Below are 14,548 nucleotides of genomic sequence, written 5' to 3'. Positions count from 1 at the left end.
GTGTCATGACCTAGAAACTCGATAGAGATAGAATAACTATAAAAATAAAAATTTGCAGAAGTTACAGAGAAGTTGACAACTTCCGATGTTCTGACTGCTAGAAGCTTAAGTTATTATCTGTTTGTTTTGTTTTGGAAACGAATAAATGTACAAGGTTTTCTCTAAAAGGACGGTGGTTTAAAATAAGCATTTACTTTAAAAATGCATCTGGAAAAAGAAGTAAGGAAAGATCAGGGAGAACAAAGCTGAAAAAAACTTTTGGATATTAAAGTACATTACAAAGCTATAGTAATTAAACAGTTTGGCACTAGATATAAAAGGCAGATTAAAAGAACAGAACAGGGCTAGGGGTGTGGCTCAGTGGCACAGTGCTTGCCTAGCATGTGTGAGGCACCGGGTTTGATTCTCAGCACCACGTACCAATAAATAAAATAAAATTCCATTGACAACTTAAAAAAAAAAGAAGAAGAACATAACAAAGAGTCTAGAAGCTAATTAAGTTTCAACTGGGAAAAGTGTATGTATGAGAAGCAGTAGGGGTTAGTGGTTAATGTGCTCTGGAGTGAGACTCTGAATTAAATCCTGGAGTACTGCCACTTCTAAGCTGTGTGAATGCTGGGTATTGCTTAACCCATCTGTGTCTCAGCTCTCTCATCTATAACCCTGCAAAACACCAGAACCTACTTTTACACTTTGCTGGGAGAATTAAAATGAGATTGTAAGTGAAGGAACTGCAACAATTATCTGCAGATAACAAGCACTCAATTAATATCGGAAAATGATTCCTAGAATTGACATTTCCAATCCATCCAAAAAAAGATGCATTTTTCAATTTATGGCTTGTATAACTGCAAACCTTTCAGAAAACAAAAATAAAAACAAAAACCACAGCTACTTTTCTATTTCATATCCCATACGAAATTAAAAATCACCAATGACTCAAAGACTCAATATTATAAAATGTAAACTCAAAAATTATAGGAAAAAATAAGGAGACTTTCTTATAATCTTGGTGTAGAGAAAGTCTTTTTCTCAAAGTATGACATAAAATTCAGAAGCTATATATTAGAAGATAGATATAATATTAACAAAAAATATATTTTTAAAATTTTTTTGTTTTGTTTTTTAAAGAGAGAGAGAGAGAGAGAGAGAGAGAGAGAGAGAGAGAATTGTTTTTTAGTATTTATTTTTTAGTTTTTGGCGGACACAACATCTTTGTTTTTTGTATGTGGTGCTGAGGATCGAACCCCGGCCCCACGCATGCCAGGCGAGCGTGCTACCGTTTGAGCTATATCCCCAGCCCACAAAAAATATTTTTAAAGTTCAACAAAAAATTTCAATTAGAAAATTCCAGAGCTGGAAATGTGTCTCAGTGGTAGATAACTCGCGAGGCCCTGGGATGATCCCCAGCACAACAAAAAAAGGAAAAAAAAATTCCGAAAATAACAACAGAATACTAGCTTTCTTTATAAACAAAACAGCTTTCTAAGTACAAAATATTAACAAATACATAGAAAAATATAGGTTAATAAATAAACAGTTTATTCATAAAAGAATGCAAATACAAGTGATATCACTCCCATCTAGCAAATCAAGAAAAAAGAGATTTTATGGGGTCATATACTTTTAACATATACTGTTGGTGGAATTGTCAACCGCTATCACATTTTTGGAGGGCTATTTGTTAACTATCAACTTTGTAATGCATGTACAATCTTGTGTGTGTGTGTGTGTGTGTGTGTGTGTTGAGGGGGGAAGTACTGGATTGATTTACTACCAGAACTTTTTAAATTTTATTTTGAGACAAGGTCTCACTGAATTGCCCAGGCTGGCCTCAGAAAGTTATTTGATGGATACACGGATACACACACACACACAAGCAATGTGCACCAAGGTTCACTTCATGCTACCTGGAGTAACAAAACACTGTAAACTCTGTGAAGTTGCATCAGCGGGTCAGAGGTAAGGTTCACAGATGCCTTTTGCTTGGTTATTCACCAGGGAAACAATGGTCCTCAAAAGTTAGAAATTGACAATTTTCCCTCAGGGAGAAAAATATTGCTATGATTGGCAGCTCGGACCCACATGTCACAGCTAAGGGCGACATTCTACCGTCTGGCTGCTCCCCTTAGATGGGATTGGGGGGCCACATCCTGCACTGCAGCCACCACACCCAGATGCCCAAAAAGTATAATATTAGGAATAACCCAGGGATTCAGCTTCTTAAAGCAGTGATTTCTTGCTGAGGGACAATCAGGAGTACTGGGACTTATAGCACACTATTGAAGGAGAACACTGCCACCCAGCTACATTGCTTAGCAACTAAAATGATTGAGTCTGTGTCACAGGGCTAAATGAATGGGTATGATGACCTTGAGAACACAGGGTCAGGATAGACTGAGACTAACACAGAAAGGTGCCCACAGCAAAATAACTGGGTGGCAAAAGTTACAGAGCAAGCTAAGCACATACTATATTGCTATTTATAATTTTGAAGTACATGTGTATATGCTTGCCTATGCACAGAAAATTTCTCTAAGGATAATAAAAATGTCAGTATTTCCTCTGTGAAACTCTTATTCAAGTTTTCAAAAGTATATGTGTGTGTGTATGTGTGTATACATATATATATATATGTATACACACACGTACATATGTATGTATGAATGCACACACACACACACATATATATATGGGGGGGAATTTTCTGTGTATATGTGAATGCATACATGGGTATTTCAAAATCATAAATAACAATATAGTGTATGTGTAGCTTGTTCTGTGACTTTTACCACCCAGTCAGTTTGCTGTGGGCACCTTCCTTGTTAGTCTGTGTCCTGACCCTGTGTCTAAAGTTCACTGTACCTATTTGTTTGTATATACATGTGTATGCACACACATATATTTGTACACATGCATGTACATGTATACCACACCTACGTCACAGCTCAGTAGACCATGGCCTGTGGGTGGCTGGCCACCTGATTTTGTAAGTGTTTGGGAACACAGTCACATTTGCACTGCTTCCCAGAAGGGACGTCTGCAGCGTGCTTCCTCCCTCAGTGATATGGAGTAGCTGAGAGTCTGGGTATCCTGCAGAGCTTGAGAGTATTTACTGTCTGTCCCTTCAATAAAAGTTGACAACCCCTGACCCACAGGATACAGCAGCAACTCAAGAGAACAACTCAGTGGAAATTGATAGAATTTGCTGAATTGCGTTGACTTCACTCTCTCAAGGTCAGTGAAGACACCATCCACTTACCTGTGAAAACAGTATTTTTTAAGGTCTTCGAAGTAGCTGGCATTGATGGAGGCACTGGGGTTGTGAAGGAGGGGACTGTCATCAATTAAGGAGTCATCCCAAGCTTGAGGCCAGGGCTCGAGGTTTTCTCCAATAGCTTGAGAAATCCCTTTATCATGAGGAGAGATGATCTGGGCTCCGTTGTCCCAATAAACCTAGAGAAGCCGGGAATGTATTCGGGAGGGTGAGGGTCAATGCGGACAGAGGAGCCATCACAGTGCCAGAACAGCGTGGGTTCAGGATTCTGATGAAGGACAATGAGGGGAGAGAAAAACCCACCTTATAGCCATTATCCTGCTTTGGGTTGTGGGAGGCAGTGATCATGATTCCAGCGCAAAGCTTCAAACGTGATACTGTGTAGGGCTACAAGAGAACAGGAGACGAGAGGAGTTTTTCATAAAGAACTCAACGGACTTGAAATGCATATCATATATTACTTGTGCCAATTTAGTCCCCCATTTAATAAATGTAAGTATCAGAATGTGTCACTCGATATTTTTGTTCTATACCCAAACAGTGTACGCAAGCCCCCCGCCCCCCCCACCTTCCAACTAGAATGAACTGGCTTGGAACTAGATCGATTAGGAACTACCTGGCTGCCCAAAATCCCAGGATGTGTGTCCTAAAAAGAAAGTTAAGTACTTTCCTAGGACCTGCCTTCTCTTTCCACCTTCTCTTTGGTACAGCTAGAAAACTCTTCTAAGAAAAGATGGTCTAGGCTAGGCACGGTGGTGCACACCTGTAATACCAGTGGCTTGGGAGGCTGAGGCAGGAGGATCACAAGTTCAAAACCAGCCTCTGCAAATTACAGAGGCCCTAAGCAACTTAGTAAGACCCTGGCTCTCAATAAAATATTTTTAAAAGTGCGGGGGAGGGGGGTGGTCTGGGGACGCAGCTCAGTGGTTGAGTGCCCTGGGGTCAATCCCCAGTACCCCCCCCCAAAAAAAAAAAAGATTACCTAAAGCTCCGTTCCATATTCTACTAAAGCTTTTGCTCAGGACATAAGTTCAAATATTCAGTTTATTCCCTCCAAGTGATTTCCTTCTCCTCCTCTTTCTCATTTGCTTTTAAGGGAGAGGCCGAGGAAACGGACAGTGCCCTTACAGGTTGCTCATTTCTCTCTCACCCCAGGGCTAAACATCCCTCCCTTCTATTTCAATGTTGCTCCTTCTTTACAAGACTACTTCCAAAATAAAGGAGAGGGGTTGGATTATACCCGCTACGGCTGCAAATGAGATGGACTACCGACAGGCAAGCTGAGATTCGAATCATCTGTCCCCCTCCACCTTCCCCAACAAGAATCACTGCATTTGTCTGCTCTCAGAAGTTATGCCACATCCCTCAGATGTCCTGGTATGAAGAAAAGGTCAGAACTACTCCATAATCAGGGAAACGAACAGGAGACACTCATTTATTTTATGCCTGATACAAAAAAATAGTTACTAACACTTGCTACAGAAGATAATTAGGATGTTTAATGAAGTATAATTTTCCCATCAAACAACAAAACGTGAACAACATCTGGATGTGAAATACGCCGAGTGTCTGCTGGGTGGGTTATTTACAACCCAGGAGGTGCAGCTATCTGTCAGTGTCCTGGAGACAGCAAACACAAATGAGCAGACTTACTTCTGAACGAACGCACTCACATTTCTGCCTGATGCAAAAAACTGCATCCAACCACGAGTTCTAAGAAAATACTCTCAGCATCTGGCTCAGCTCTTATAGTTCTGTCTACTTAAAAGCAACAGCTCTCCTAGTCCCTGATGCCCTGTTCTTTAGATTCTGCTTCATTAAGGATTCCATTCAAATCTACACGGGACTAGTATTTCATCTGTACACCATCTTGTCAAAAATATTCATGATAAGTCAGGGTTTGACATTCTGCTGTCATGTACAACAAATTAGAAAAACATAAATAAATTTAAAATAAAAAAAAATAAGACAGGGTTTGAAGTGAATTCAGATTCAAGACCCAAAAAGTTTCCTTATTATGATAGTGGGGAAAAAGATCTACACCAAATTAAAAACCAGACAAACAAAAACCATTTTGCTTACTTACTAAAATATTATTAGAATGCAAGCAAAAGGAAAATCACACCTAAAAAAAAAATCAACTCTGATGAATCCAGTGTTGAATACTAGAAGATTATTAGGATTTGGGTAAACTCTCCTGGAGATAAAATAGGTGGCCTGATAAAAGAAGAGGTGCAATTCCGTCACTGAAATACCTGAATCCCAATAGCACTGAAGACTAAAATTCAGCCAAATCCTATCCCTGATCCTGTGACAGGAATTTAGAAAAGGAAATGGTGCTTACCACAAAGGGCGTTGGGGTTATATCAGAAAAGAGGTGCACAGGAATCCCCTGGCTGATAAAGGTGGTTGCAGCAAGTCGCGCAAACCTAGAAACACAGGGAGGAGGAAGAAAAGGAAATTCGGTCGTCAGGGCTGTGGGTGAAGTAAATGAACTTGGAACCCTTCTTTAGGCTGCACATAGCAGAAGGAGCAAGGAAAATGTTTCTCCCAAATATTTACATTGGCATGGAGTATTAAAGCCTTCCTTACAAGTCATCTCATTCCATTCCACTGTTTTACAGAAATGAGACTACAGCCAAGAAGGGCCAGGCAATGTGCCCCACGTCTAATGGTCACTCAGCATCTGAGCATGTGTCAACTTAAAAGCAACAGCTGTCAGGGTCCCTGCTGCCCTGTTCTTTTGATTCTGCTTCATTAAGGATCCCACAAACACCTACTGAGGAATAGTAATTCCACCCGCCACAGGACATCTGAAATGGAGACATTTTCAGTTGTCACATGGGGGAAAGATTTCAATGACTGTGAATTGAAAATGTCATGATGTTGCTTACACGGGCTACGTGAGGAGGCCTAGCATGGCTGTGTTTGTACTGAACACCGGCAGACTTTCATTCTTGTTATTATTCCCCAGATTACATAGCATTGACATTGATTAGGTATGGTAGTAATGGAGCGTTCATTTAACGTATATGGGAATTGGTACATAGGTATATGCAAATACCCCATCATTTTATAGAAGGGACTTGAACATCCACAGGTTCTGGTATCTGAAGGGGTTTTGGGACCAATCCCCCAAGGAGACCAAGGGATCTCATAAGTACCTTCCAGATTGTTGTGAGGATTCAAAGAGTAAATACATGAAAGCCTGGTGCATAACCAGCACTTGAAATAATGACTGCTATTCCTATCATCACTACTATCATCATTATTCACTACAGCTACGGAAGAGAGTCCCACTGATTAGGGAATGTTACAAAAATGCAGACTGAGACGGGTGTTCAAGAATGGGAAGGGGACCATAAGACTTGTGAATAGTGGAAGAAAAAAAAATATACATAAAAGCAAGCAAGCAAGAGGGAGAAATAATATTGCCACTTGAAAAATTTTCTTCCCCTTAGATAGGGATTACTTTTTAAATTGTCAAAGTCATTTATTTTCTTAACCCAAATCTGGAGCCAGAATTTTTTAAAGTTGCAAAGAAATTTTACTCATCACTTTTATTGTTAAGCAATGTAGCTAATGAATGTATTTAAAGTCAAGCTACTGAAATGTTAAATAAAAATAAAACTGCAAAGTGAACATCAAAAAACTGTTTTCTAAAAAAATGTCACAGTACCTTCTGCTGCTCCCTCCACTGGATGGATGAGCTCGGGCGTCAAAGCTGATCACAATACCCCTCTGCTTCAGGTCACTGAACTGCTCTTCCAGGTATCTACAAAATCCCTAAAGACACAAAAGAGCATGTGTTTTAACACATCCTTTTCATACATATGATATAGAAAATTTAGCACCAAATTACATTTTTTTTTACTTTTATAGGAGAATATTCTAGCAGAGGGAGAAAAAAGATTAGGTGAACAACTGAAAATCAATAGTTTTATTTATTATCTATGTATACCAGGCACTGTGTCAGGTACTTAGTACCTATTATCTCTACCCCCAAATCAACTCTGCCAAGAAACTGCATTTCACAGATAGAAAAATGGTGGCTCAGAGAGGTACAGTGACTTGCCCAGTTTCAGGCATGTAAGTAGCACAGCCTGGTTTTGTCTCGAGGTCTGGTGAGAGGTGGTGGTTCAATGAGGAGGTTAAAGCACATGTCTAGAGCCAGAACCCGTATCTGTACTTCACCCTGCCACCAACGAGCAACTGACAAGTTTTGTAACATCTCGACACCTCACTTCCTCTTCTGTAAAACAGGAGTAACAGTTCCTACCACACAGGGCTGTCATAAGAATGAATGCAAAATGTGGAGAATCCAACACCAAGTATGTGTCACTAAGAGCATACTTCTAATTCTTATTTTCCTGCAAAGCCTGTATTCCTTCCTCTTTGAAAATCAAGTGATCAAAATCAGTTTTGTTTATTTGGGATATTATTTTCCAAAAGTCTAAAGGAGGCCATAATCAGTCCAAATATAGGGCATAACCAATTAGAACAAATAAAAATTGTGTCGTTTGAGGTTCTCACCACCTACCCAGACCTGATAGTGTACACGACTCCTGCACCCCAGTGTTAGAGTGATATCACATTACTCTCAAATACAGAAGATTGCAAAAACAATGAACTTGGAATTCAAGATGCAATTTACTGGATATTATTATAGAGCAAAGAGATCTCTGGTTTTGTAATAATGATGGTTCATATTACTTACTTCACTTTAATTAGAGAAAGTCTTGTATACAAGTATAATTCTTACTTCGGTTAAGGAGATACTTCACAGTCTATTGCTAAAGCAGTATCAATGTAGGATTCCTTTAGTTTCCCCTGACAGACATACTGCATTAGGCATATCTTCTAAGGTTCAGTGATTCAAGAAAATTAGGATACATGGGTATTGGTTTTATGGGCCCCTAGAAGGCATGTAGACTCCTAATACTCTACAGCTTAAAGAGCAATAGCACCCATCACTTTTCCTAGTCAACTTGTATTGTTCCTCAGTGGTTAAGCGGGCAAAAAAGCATGCAGCCTTATTCCAAATCCTTATATCTCCAAATTCTCTAAAAATTTCTGGGCCTACTGAGCACGAGAATTTGAGGGAATGGCCAAGAGAAAAGGATGTTAATTCTTGACAAATGAGTCACTGGGGATGAGGGAGGTTTTCAGAATTGAAAAGTTATTATAAAACACAAGAAGGAAACTTGTTTTTCTGACTTTAAAAAAAGTAGAATTATGATCAATACTTATAAGCTACAGAAAGGTTTTGGTTCAAAATAATGACACCCTTTTTTTGTTGGCGGGGGGCCACCAAGGATTGAACACAGGGGTGCTTAACCACTTAGCTACATTCCCCGGTCCTTTTTTGGAATATTTTATTTAGAGACAGGGTCTCACTGAATTGCTTAGGGCCTCTCTAAGTTGCTGAGGCTGGTTTTGAACTCTTGATCCTCCTGACTCAGCCTTTTCAGCTGCTGGGATTACAGGCATGTGCCACCACGCCCCCGCCTTGAAACCTTCTCTTAATGAAAATGTTCCAGAGATAGACTGGGCTATTTCAGAGGGCAGTGTGTTCTCCATCTCTGATAAGTCATAGCTAGATTAATTAATTTAAGCTCAAGGATCACAAGCAGCATAAAAGAGACACAAATTAACTGTCCAAAAGAAATGATAGTCTCTATCAATGAGGCAAATAACACAGAAACTTTCCTCCAGCCTCTGCCCTGTGATTTTGAAATGTTCTTGACTCACATATATCAAACCAGGCAAATTTCAGAGGAACATGTGGATGGGACTCCACAACCAAAGAGTGCCGACGGCATAATGAAAGTCAGAACTGGGATAAGGAACCAACATGGCTGTACATCCGCATTCTCGCTGGGGAATGCTCCTTACAGCCGGGGTGGAAGGCTGAGGGGACTGTTCTGGGAATTTTCTTTCCTCCAAGGTTAGAACTACTCCTGAAGTTAAAGATGTTCCTGTTGCTCTCACAAAACTTTCTTGACCTTGTCGTCCTCATCTCCTGTTGTAAGTATCCCCACGTGGCTAGAAGATCACTTTGGAGTGGAAAGTTTGCAAAGAGTGTTCCAAGAGGCGACTGGCTGAATCAGATGACCTTTAAAAATACCTATTCATCTTGATTTTATAGGAGTCTTAACTATAAACAGGATCTATCCTCAGGAAAAAAACGAATTCTTCTAGGGGGAAGTAGGTGAGATGAGTTCTAAGACTAACTTGCAGATGCCTTTACTCATTCTTGAAAACTAGATATGATGGATAGTAGAGAAAAAGCTTTGGGTTCATTGAGAATCCTGAGATCTCCTAACAATGTCCACAAACGTGTCCACAACAGCAGGTGCAACCAATCATGGCAATATATCCCATCCCATGATCGGACATTGACCTTCTTCCAATGAGAAGTAGGTTTCTACATTCCCTCTCCTTGGGTATGAGCAGCCTTCCTTTTAACAGGTGGGATATGGTGAAAGCAATTCTGTGTGGCTTTCAGACTTAGTCATTAAAGTCCATACGGCTTCTACATGTAGGTGTTCCGGCCCTGGTGATCCCAGTCTACACCAGCAATAGCTTCGGTTATGGGAGTGAAGAATACCACAATTTATTCCATACTCCAAAACTGGCTCAGATGATACCAAGAGGAGCAGAGGAGAGCTGTCTACGCGGAGCTCTCCCCAAACTGGAGATCTGTGGGCAAGATCAACGTGGGGTTATTTTAAACCGCTGTATTTGGGGTGATTTGTTCTACAGCCTTAGCCACTGAAACAAAAAGTGATCTCATTCAGGGGCCATACCTACACCGGACAAGGATCCCCATGCCTACCCCCTCCTAAGCCTTCCCTCCAAAAACATCACAGAGGGGCCTGTAGCTTAGTAAGTTTGTGGCCAGGGTTCCTAAGGCTCATCCCGTAGATAAATTTTCCTCGTTGGGATTTCACTAGAACATGCCCGACTCTGCCTTTTACACGGGGCTATATATGTAAGGCACATGTTATCAACATGAGGCAATTTTTCTAGCCTTTCTGGCTTTCCCAGAATTAAGGTAATGTTTCTTCATTTATTTTATTTCCTTCTGGTGCTAGGTGGAATGTTCATTCTTAACAAATCTAAGGAGTTGAAGAAATGGAATCAGCTGTTCTACTTCATTTCTCTCAACAACCCTTCTCCCAGTTCTCAGTGGCAGCTCTTCTGTTTTGTCACATTCCTCATTTCTATTCCTAAAAGTTGGGTTTCAACTCTGACAACGAACATCACAAATCGTGGTAAGGGAATTCAGTAATAACGTCAACCAGTGAAAATTTCACTCAATCTAATACAAGTCAAAACTACATAAAATAGGCTCTTGATAACTCTAGCAGGACCTTTTCATTACTAGCATCTATTTAGCCATGGCAGAAATAAGACCCTGAAAGTCAGCTTAGGAGGTGGTCTTGTACTGCAACAGAATCACCATGAGGGCATCTGTTTTCGTCATTAATACATCCTCAATGTTTGGAACATAGTAGGTACACTCAATAAATCTGTTAAGTGAATGGATGGATGGATAGATGAAAGGCAAAACGAGTTTTAAAACAAATAGCTCTGACCAACTGCACAAGCCTTACTTGATAGAGTAAATGGTGCTGACTCCTTGCACTAGCTAAGTCCACAAACATGTCCACAAGTGAAACAAATTGGGTCTGTCAAATACAAAAGGAGCCAGGGGATACATTAAGAGTAACTAGGAATTACTCAGGTGCAGTGGCACAAGCCTGTAATCCCAGCAGCTTGGGAGGCTGAGACAGGAGGATCACGAGTTCAAAGCCAGCCTCAGCAAAAGCGAGGCACTAAGCAACTCAGTGAGACCCTGTCTCTAAATAAAACACAAAATAGGGCTGGGGGTGTGGCTTAGTGGTCAAGTGCCCCTGAGTTCAATCCCTGGTATCCTCCTCCCCCACAAAAAAGAGTAACTAGGAATTATAAAAACGTGGTACCTGTGTAGTCTGAATGATGGTCAAATCATTCATATGAGAAATCCCTGCTCCCATGGGAGCTCGAAGGCCAGCTGTCCCAAACTCCATTCGGGCCCCAAAACATTTCTGAAGTTCTTCCATATTACCTTCTGCAATTAGTTGTTTCACTGATTCCAAAGTTAAAGGATTCTGCAAAAAAAGAAATATATATAAAAGATACATCCAGATGAATAAGAATGAAAAGCCTGCAATAAAAAAAAAAAAAAAGTCCCCAAAACAACAAAAACCAAAAAAAGAACAAAAATCCTTTGGGCATGATGGTATACACCTAAAATCCCACAACTCAGGAGGCTGAGGCAGGTCGATCACAAGTTCAAAGCTAGCTTCAGCAACTTAGTGGCACCTTTTCTCAAAATGAAAAATAAAAAGGGCTGGGGATGTAGCTCAGTGGTAAAGGGCCCCTGGTTCCATCCCCAGTACAAAAAAGAACAACAACCACAAAAAGAAACCACAACCATTCTAATCTCTGGGGAAAAAATACATACATATAGGCTTTCCAATTTTTTGATGATTTCGAAGTCTGAAATAGAAAGTTGGTTTGGTGTTACAAAGTATTATTTTCTTGATCAGGGCAAGCATTTTTAGAGAAATGGAAGACCCAGAGTGGGATTCCAGACACATCACTTACCAACTCCATGTGCTTGGGTAGGTTATCTAGCTTCCTTTTTTTTTTTTTTTTTTTCATTTAACAGTTCATTTATTTATTTATTTATTTTTTAGTATCCACTGAGTGCTCATTTTTTTTTTTACATAGAATTCTTTTTTTTATTGGTTGTTCAAAACATTACAAAGCTCTTGACATATCATATTTCATACATTAGATCCAAGTGGGTTATGAACTCCCATTTTTACCCCAAATACAGATTGCAGAATCACATCGGTTACACACCCACATTTTTACATAATGCCATATTAGTAACTGTTGTATTCTGCTACCTTTCCTATCCTCTACTATCCCCACTCCCCCCTCCCATCTTCTCTCTCTACCCCATCTACTGTAATTCATTTCTCTCCTTGTTTATTTTCCCATTCCCCTCACAACCTCTTATATGTAATTTTGTATAACAATGAGGGTCTCCTTCCATTTCCATGCAATTTCCCTTTTCTCTCCCTTTCCCTCCCACTTCATGACTCTGCTTAATGTTAATCTTTTCCTCCTGCTCTTCCTCCCTGCTCTGTTCTTAGTTGCTCTCATTTTATCAAAGAAGACATTTGGCATTTGTTTTTTAGGGATTGGCTAGCTTCACTTAGCATAATCTGCTCTAGAGCCATCCATTTCCCTGCAAATTCCATGATTTTGTCATTTCTTAGTGCTGCGTAATACTCCATGGTGTATAAATGCCACATTTTTTTTTATCCTTTCATCTATTGAAGGGCATCTGGGTTGGTTCCACAGTCTAGCTATTGTGAACTGTGCTGCTATGAACATCAATATGGCAGTATCCCTGTAGTACATTCTTTTAAGGTCTTCAGGGAATACTCCAAGAAGGGCAATAGCTGGGTCAAATGGTGGTTTCATTCCCAGCTTTCCCAGGAATCTCCATACTGCTTTCCAAATTGGCTGCACCAATTTGCAGTTCCACCAGCAATGTACAAGTGAACCCTTTTCCCCACATCCTCGCCAGCTCTTGTTGTTTGACTTCAGAATGGCTGCCAATCTTACTGGAGTGAGACGGTATCTTAGGGTGGTTTTGATTTGCATTTCTCTGACTGCTAGAGATGGTGAGCATTTTTTCATGTACTTGTTGATTGATTGTATGTCCTCCTCTGAGAAGTGTCTGTTCTGGTCCTTGGCCCATTTGTTGATTGGGTTATTTGTTATCTTATTGTCTAATTTTTTGAGTTCTTTGTATACTCTGGATATTAGGGCTCTGTCTGAAGTGTGAGGAGTAAAGATTTGTTCCCATGATGTAGGCTCCCTATTTACCTCTCTTATTGTTTCTCTTGCTGAGAAAATACTTTTTAGTTTAAGTAAGTCCCATTTGTTGATTCTTGTTATTAACTCTTGTGCTATGGGTGTCCTATTAAGGAATTTGGAGCCCGACCCCACAATATGTAGATCGGAGCCAACTTTTTCTTCTATCAGACGCTGAGTCTCTGATTTGATATCAAGCTCCTTGATCCATTTTGAGTTAACTTTTGTGCATGGCGAGAGGAGGGGATTCAGTTTCATTTTGTTGCATAAGGATTTCCAGTTTTCCCAACACCATTTGTTGAAGATGCTATCCCTCCTCCACTGCACACTTTTAGCCCCTTTATCAAATATAAGATAGTTGTAACTTTGTGGATTAGTCTCTGTGTCCTCTATTCTCTGTGTCCACCCGCCTGTTTTGGTACCAGTACCATGCTGTTTTTGTTACTATTGCTCTGTAATATAGTTTGATTTTACAGGGTTATCTAGCTTCTTAAATTCTCAGGTTCCCTATCTTTAACCTTTGAACAATATAGAACTTCCCTGATAATTTTTTTTTTAGTTTTCTTTTTTTTTATTGGTTATTCAAAACATTACAAAGATTGCAGAATCACATCGGTTACACATCCACATTTTTACATAATACCATAATAGTAACTGTTGTATTCTGCTACCTTTCCTATCCTCTACTATCCCCCCTCCCCTCCCCTCCCATCTTCTCTCTCTACCCCATCTACTGTAATTCATTTCTCTCCTTATTTTTTTCCCATTCCCCTCACAACCTCTTATATGTAATTTTGTATAACAATGAGGGTCTCCTTCCATTTCCATGCAATTTCCCTTTTCTCTTCCTTTCCCTCCCACTTCATGACTCTGTTTAATGCTAATCTTTTCCTCCTGCTCTTCCTCCCTGCTCTGTTCTTAGTTGCTCTCATTATATCAAAGAAGACACTTGGCATTTGTTTTTTAGGGATTGGCTAGCTTCACTTAGCATAATCTGCTCTAATGCCATCCATTTCCCTGCAAATTCCATGATTTTGTCATTTCTTAGTGCTGCGTAGTACTCCATGGTGTATAAATGCCACATTTTTTTTATCCATTCATCTATTGAGGGGCATCGGGGTTGGTTCCACAGTCTAGCTATTGTGAACTGTGCTGCTATGAACATCTATGTGGCAGTATCCCTGTAGTACGCTCTTTTGAGGTCTTCAGGGAATAGTCCGAGAAGGGCAATAGCTGGGTCAAATGGTGGTTCCATTCCCAGCTTTCCCAGGAATCTCCATACTGCTTTCCATATTGGCCTCACCAATTTGCAGTCCCACCAGCAATGTA

At 40.1% G+C, this 14,548-nt stretch overlaps 1 protein-coding gene across 1 annotated transcript in view; it reads right to left on the bottom strand.

Annotated features, from left to right (window-relative positions):
• Pgm2 (phosphoglucomutase 2) overlaps positions 1 to 14,548 on the bottom strand; it is a 33,442-nt gene that overhangs the window by 15,722 nt on the left and 3,172 nt on the right. The window contains exons 2-6 of the mRNA XM_076864824.1: positions 11,266 to 11,433; positions 6,957 to 7,063; positions 5,622 to 5,706; positions 3,581 to 3,664; positions 3,263 to 3,456 (exon numbers count right to left, since the gene is read on the bottom strand). Of these exons, the coding sequence (XP_076720939.1) occupies positions 3,263 to 3,456; positions 3,581 to 3,664; positions 5,622 to 5,706; positions 6,957 to 7,063; positions 11,266 to 11,433 (638 nt within the window). The remainder of the gene's footprint in view (positions 1 to 3,262; positions 3,457 to 3,580; positions 3,665 to 5,621; positions 5,707 to 6,956; positions 7,064 to 11,265; positions 11,434 to 14,548) is intronic.

The sequence above is a fragment of the Callospermophilus lateralis genome, chromosome 8 (assembly GCF_048772815.1).
Source record: "Callospermophilus lateralis isolate mCalLat2 chromosome 8, mCalLat2.hap1, whole genome shotgun sequence".
In the NCBI taxonomy this organism is placed as follows: Eukaryota; Metazoa; Chordata; class Mammalia; order Rodentia; family Sciuridae; genus Callospermophilus; species Callospermophilus lateralis.
This window is presented reverse-complemented; position numbering and strand designations above follow the sequence as displayed.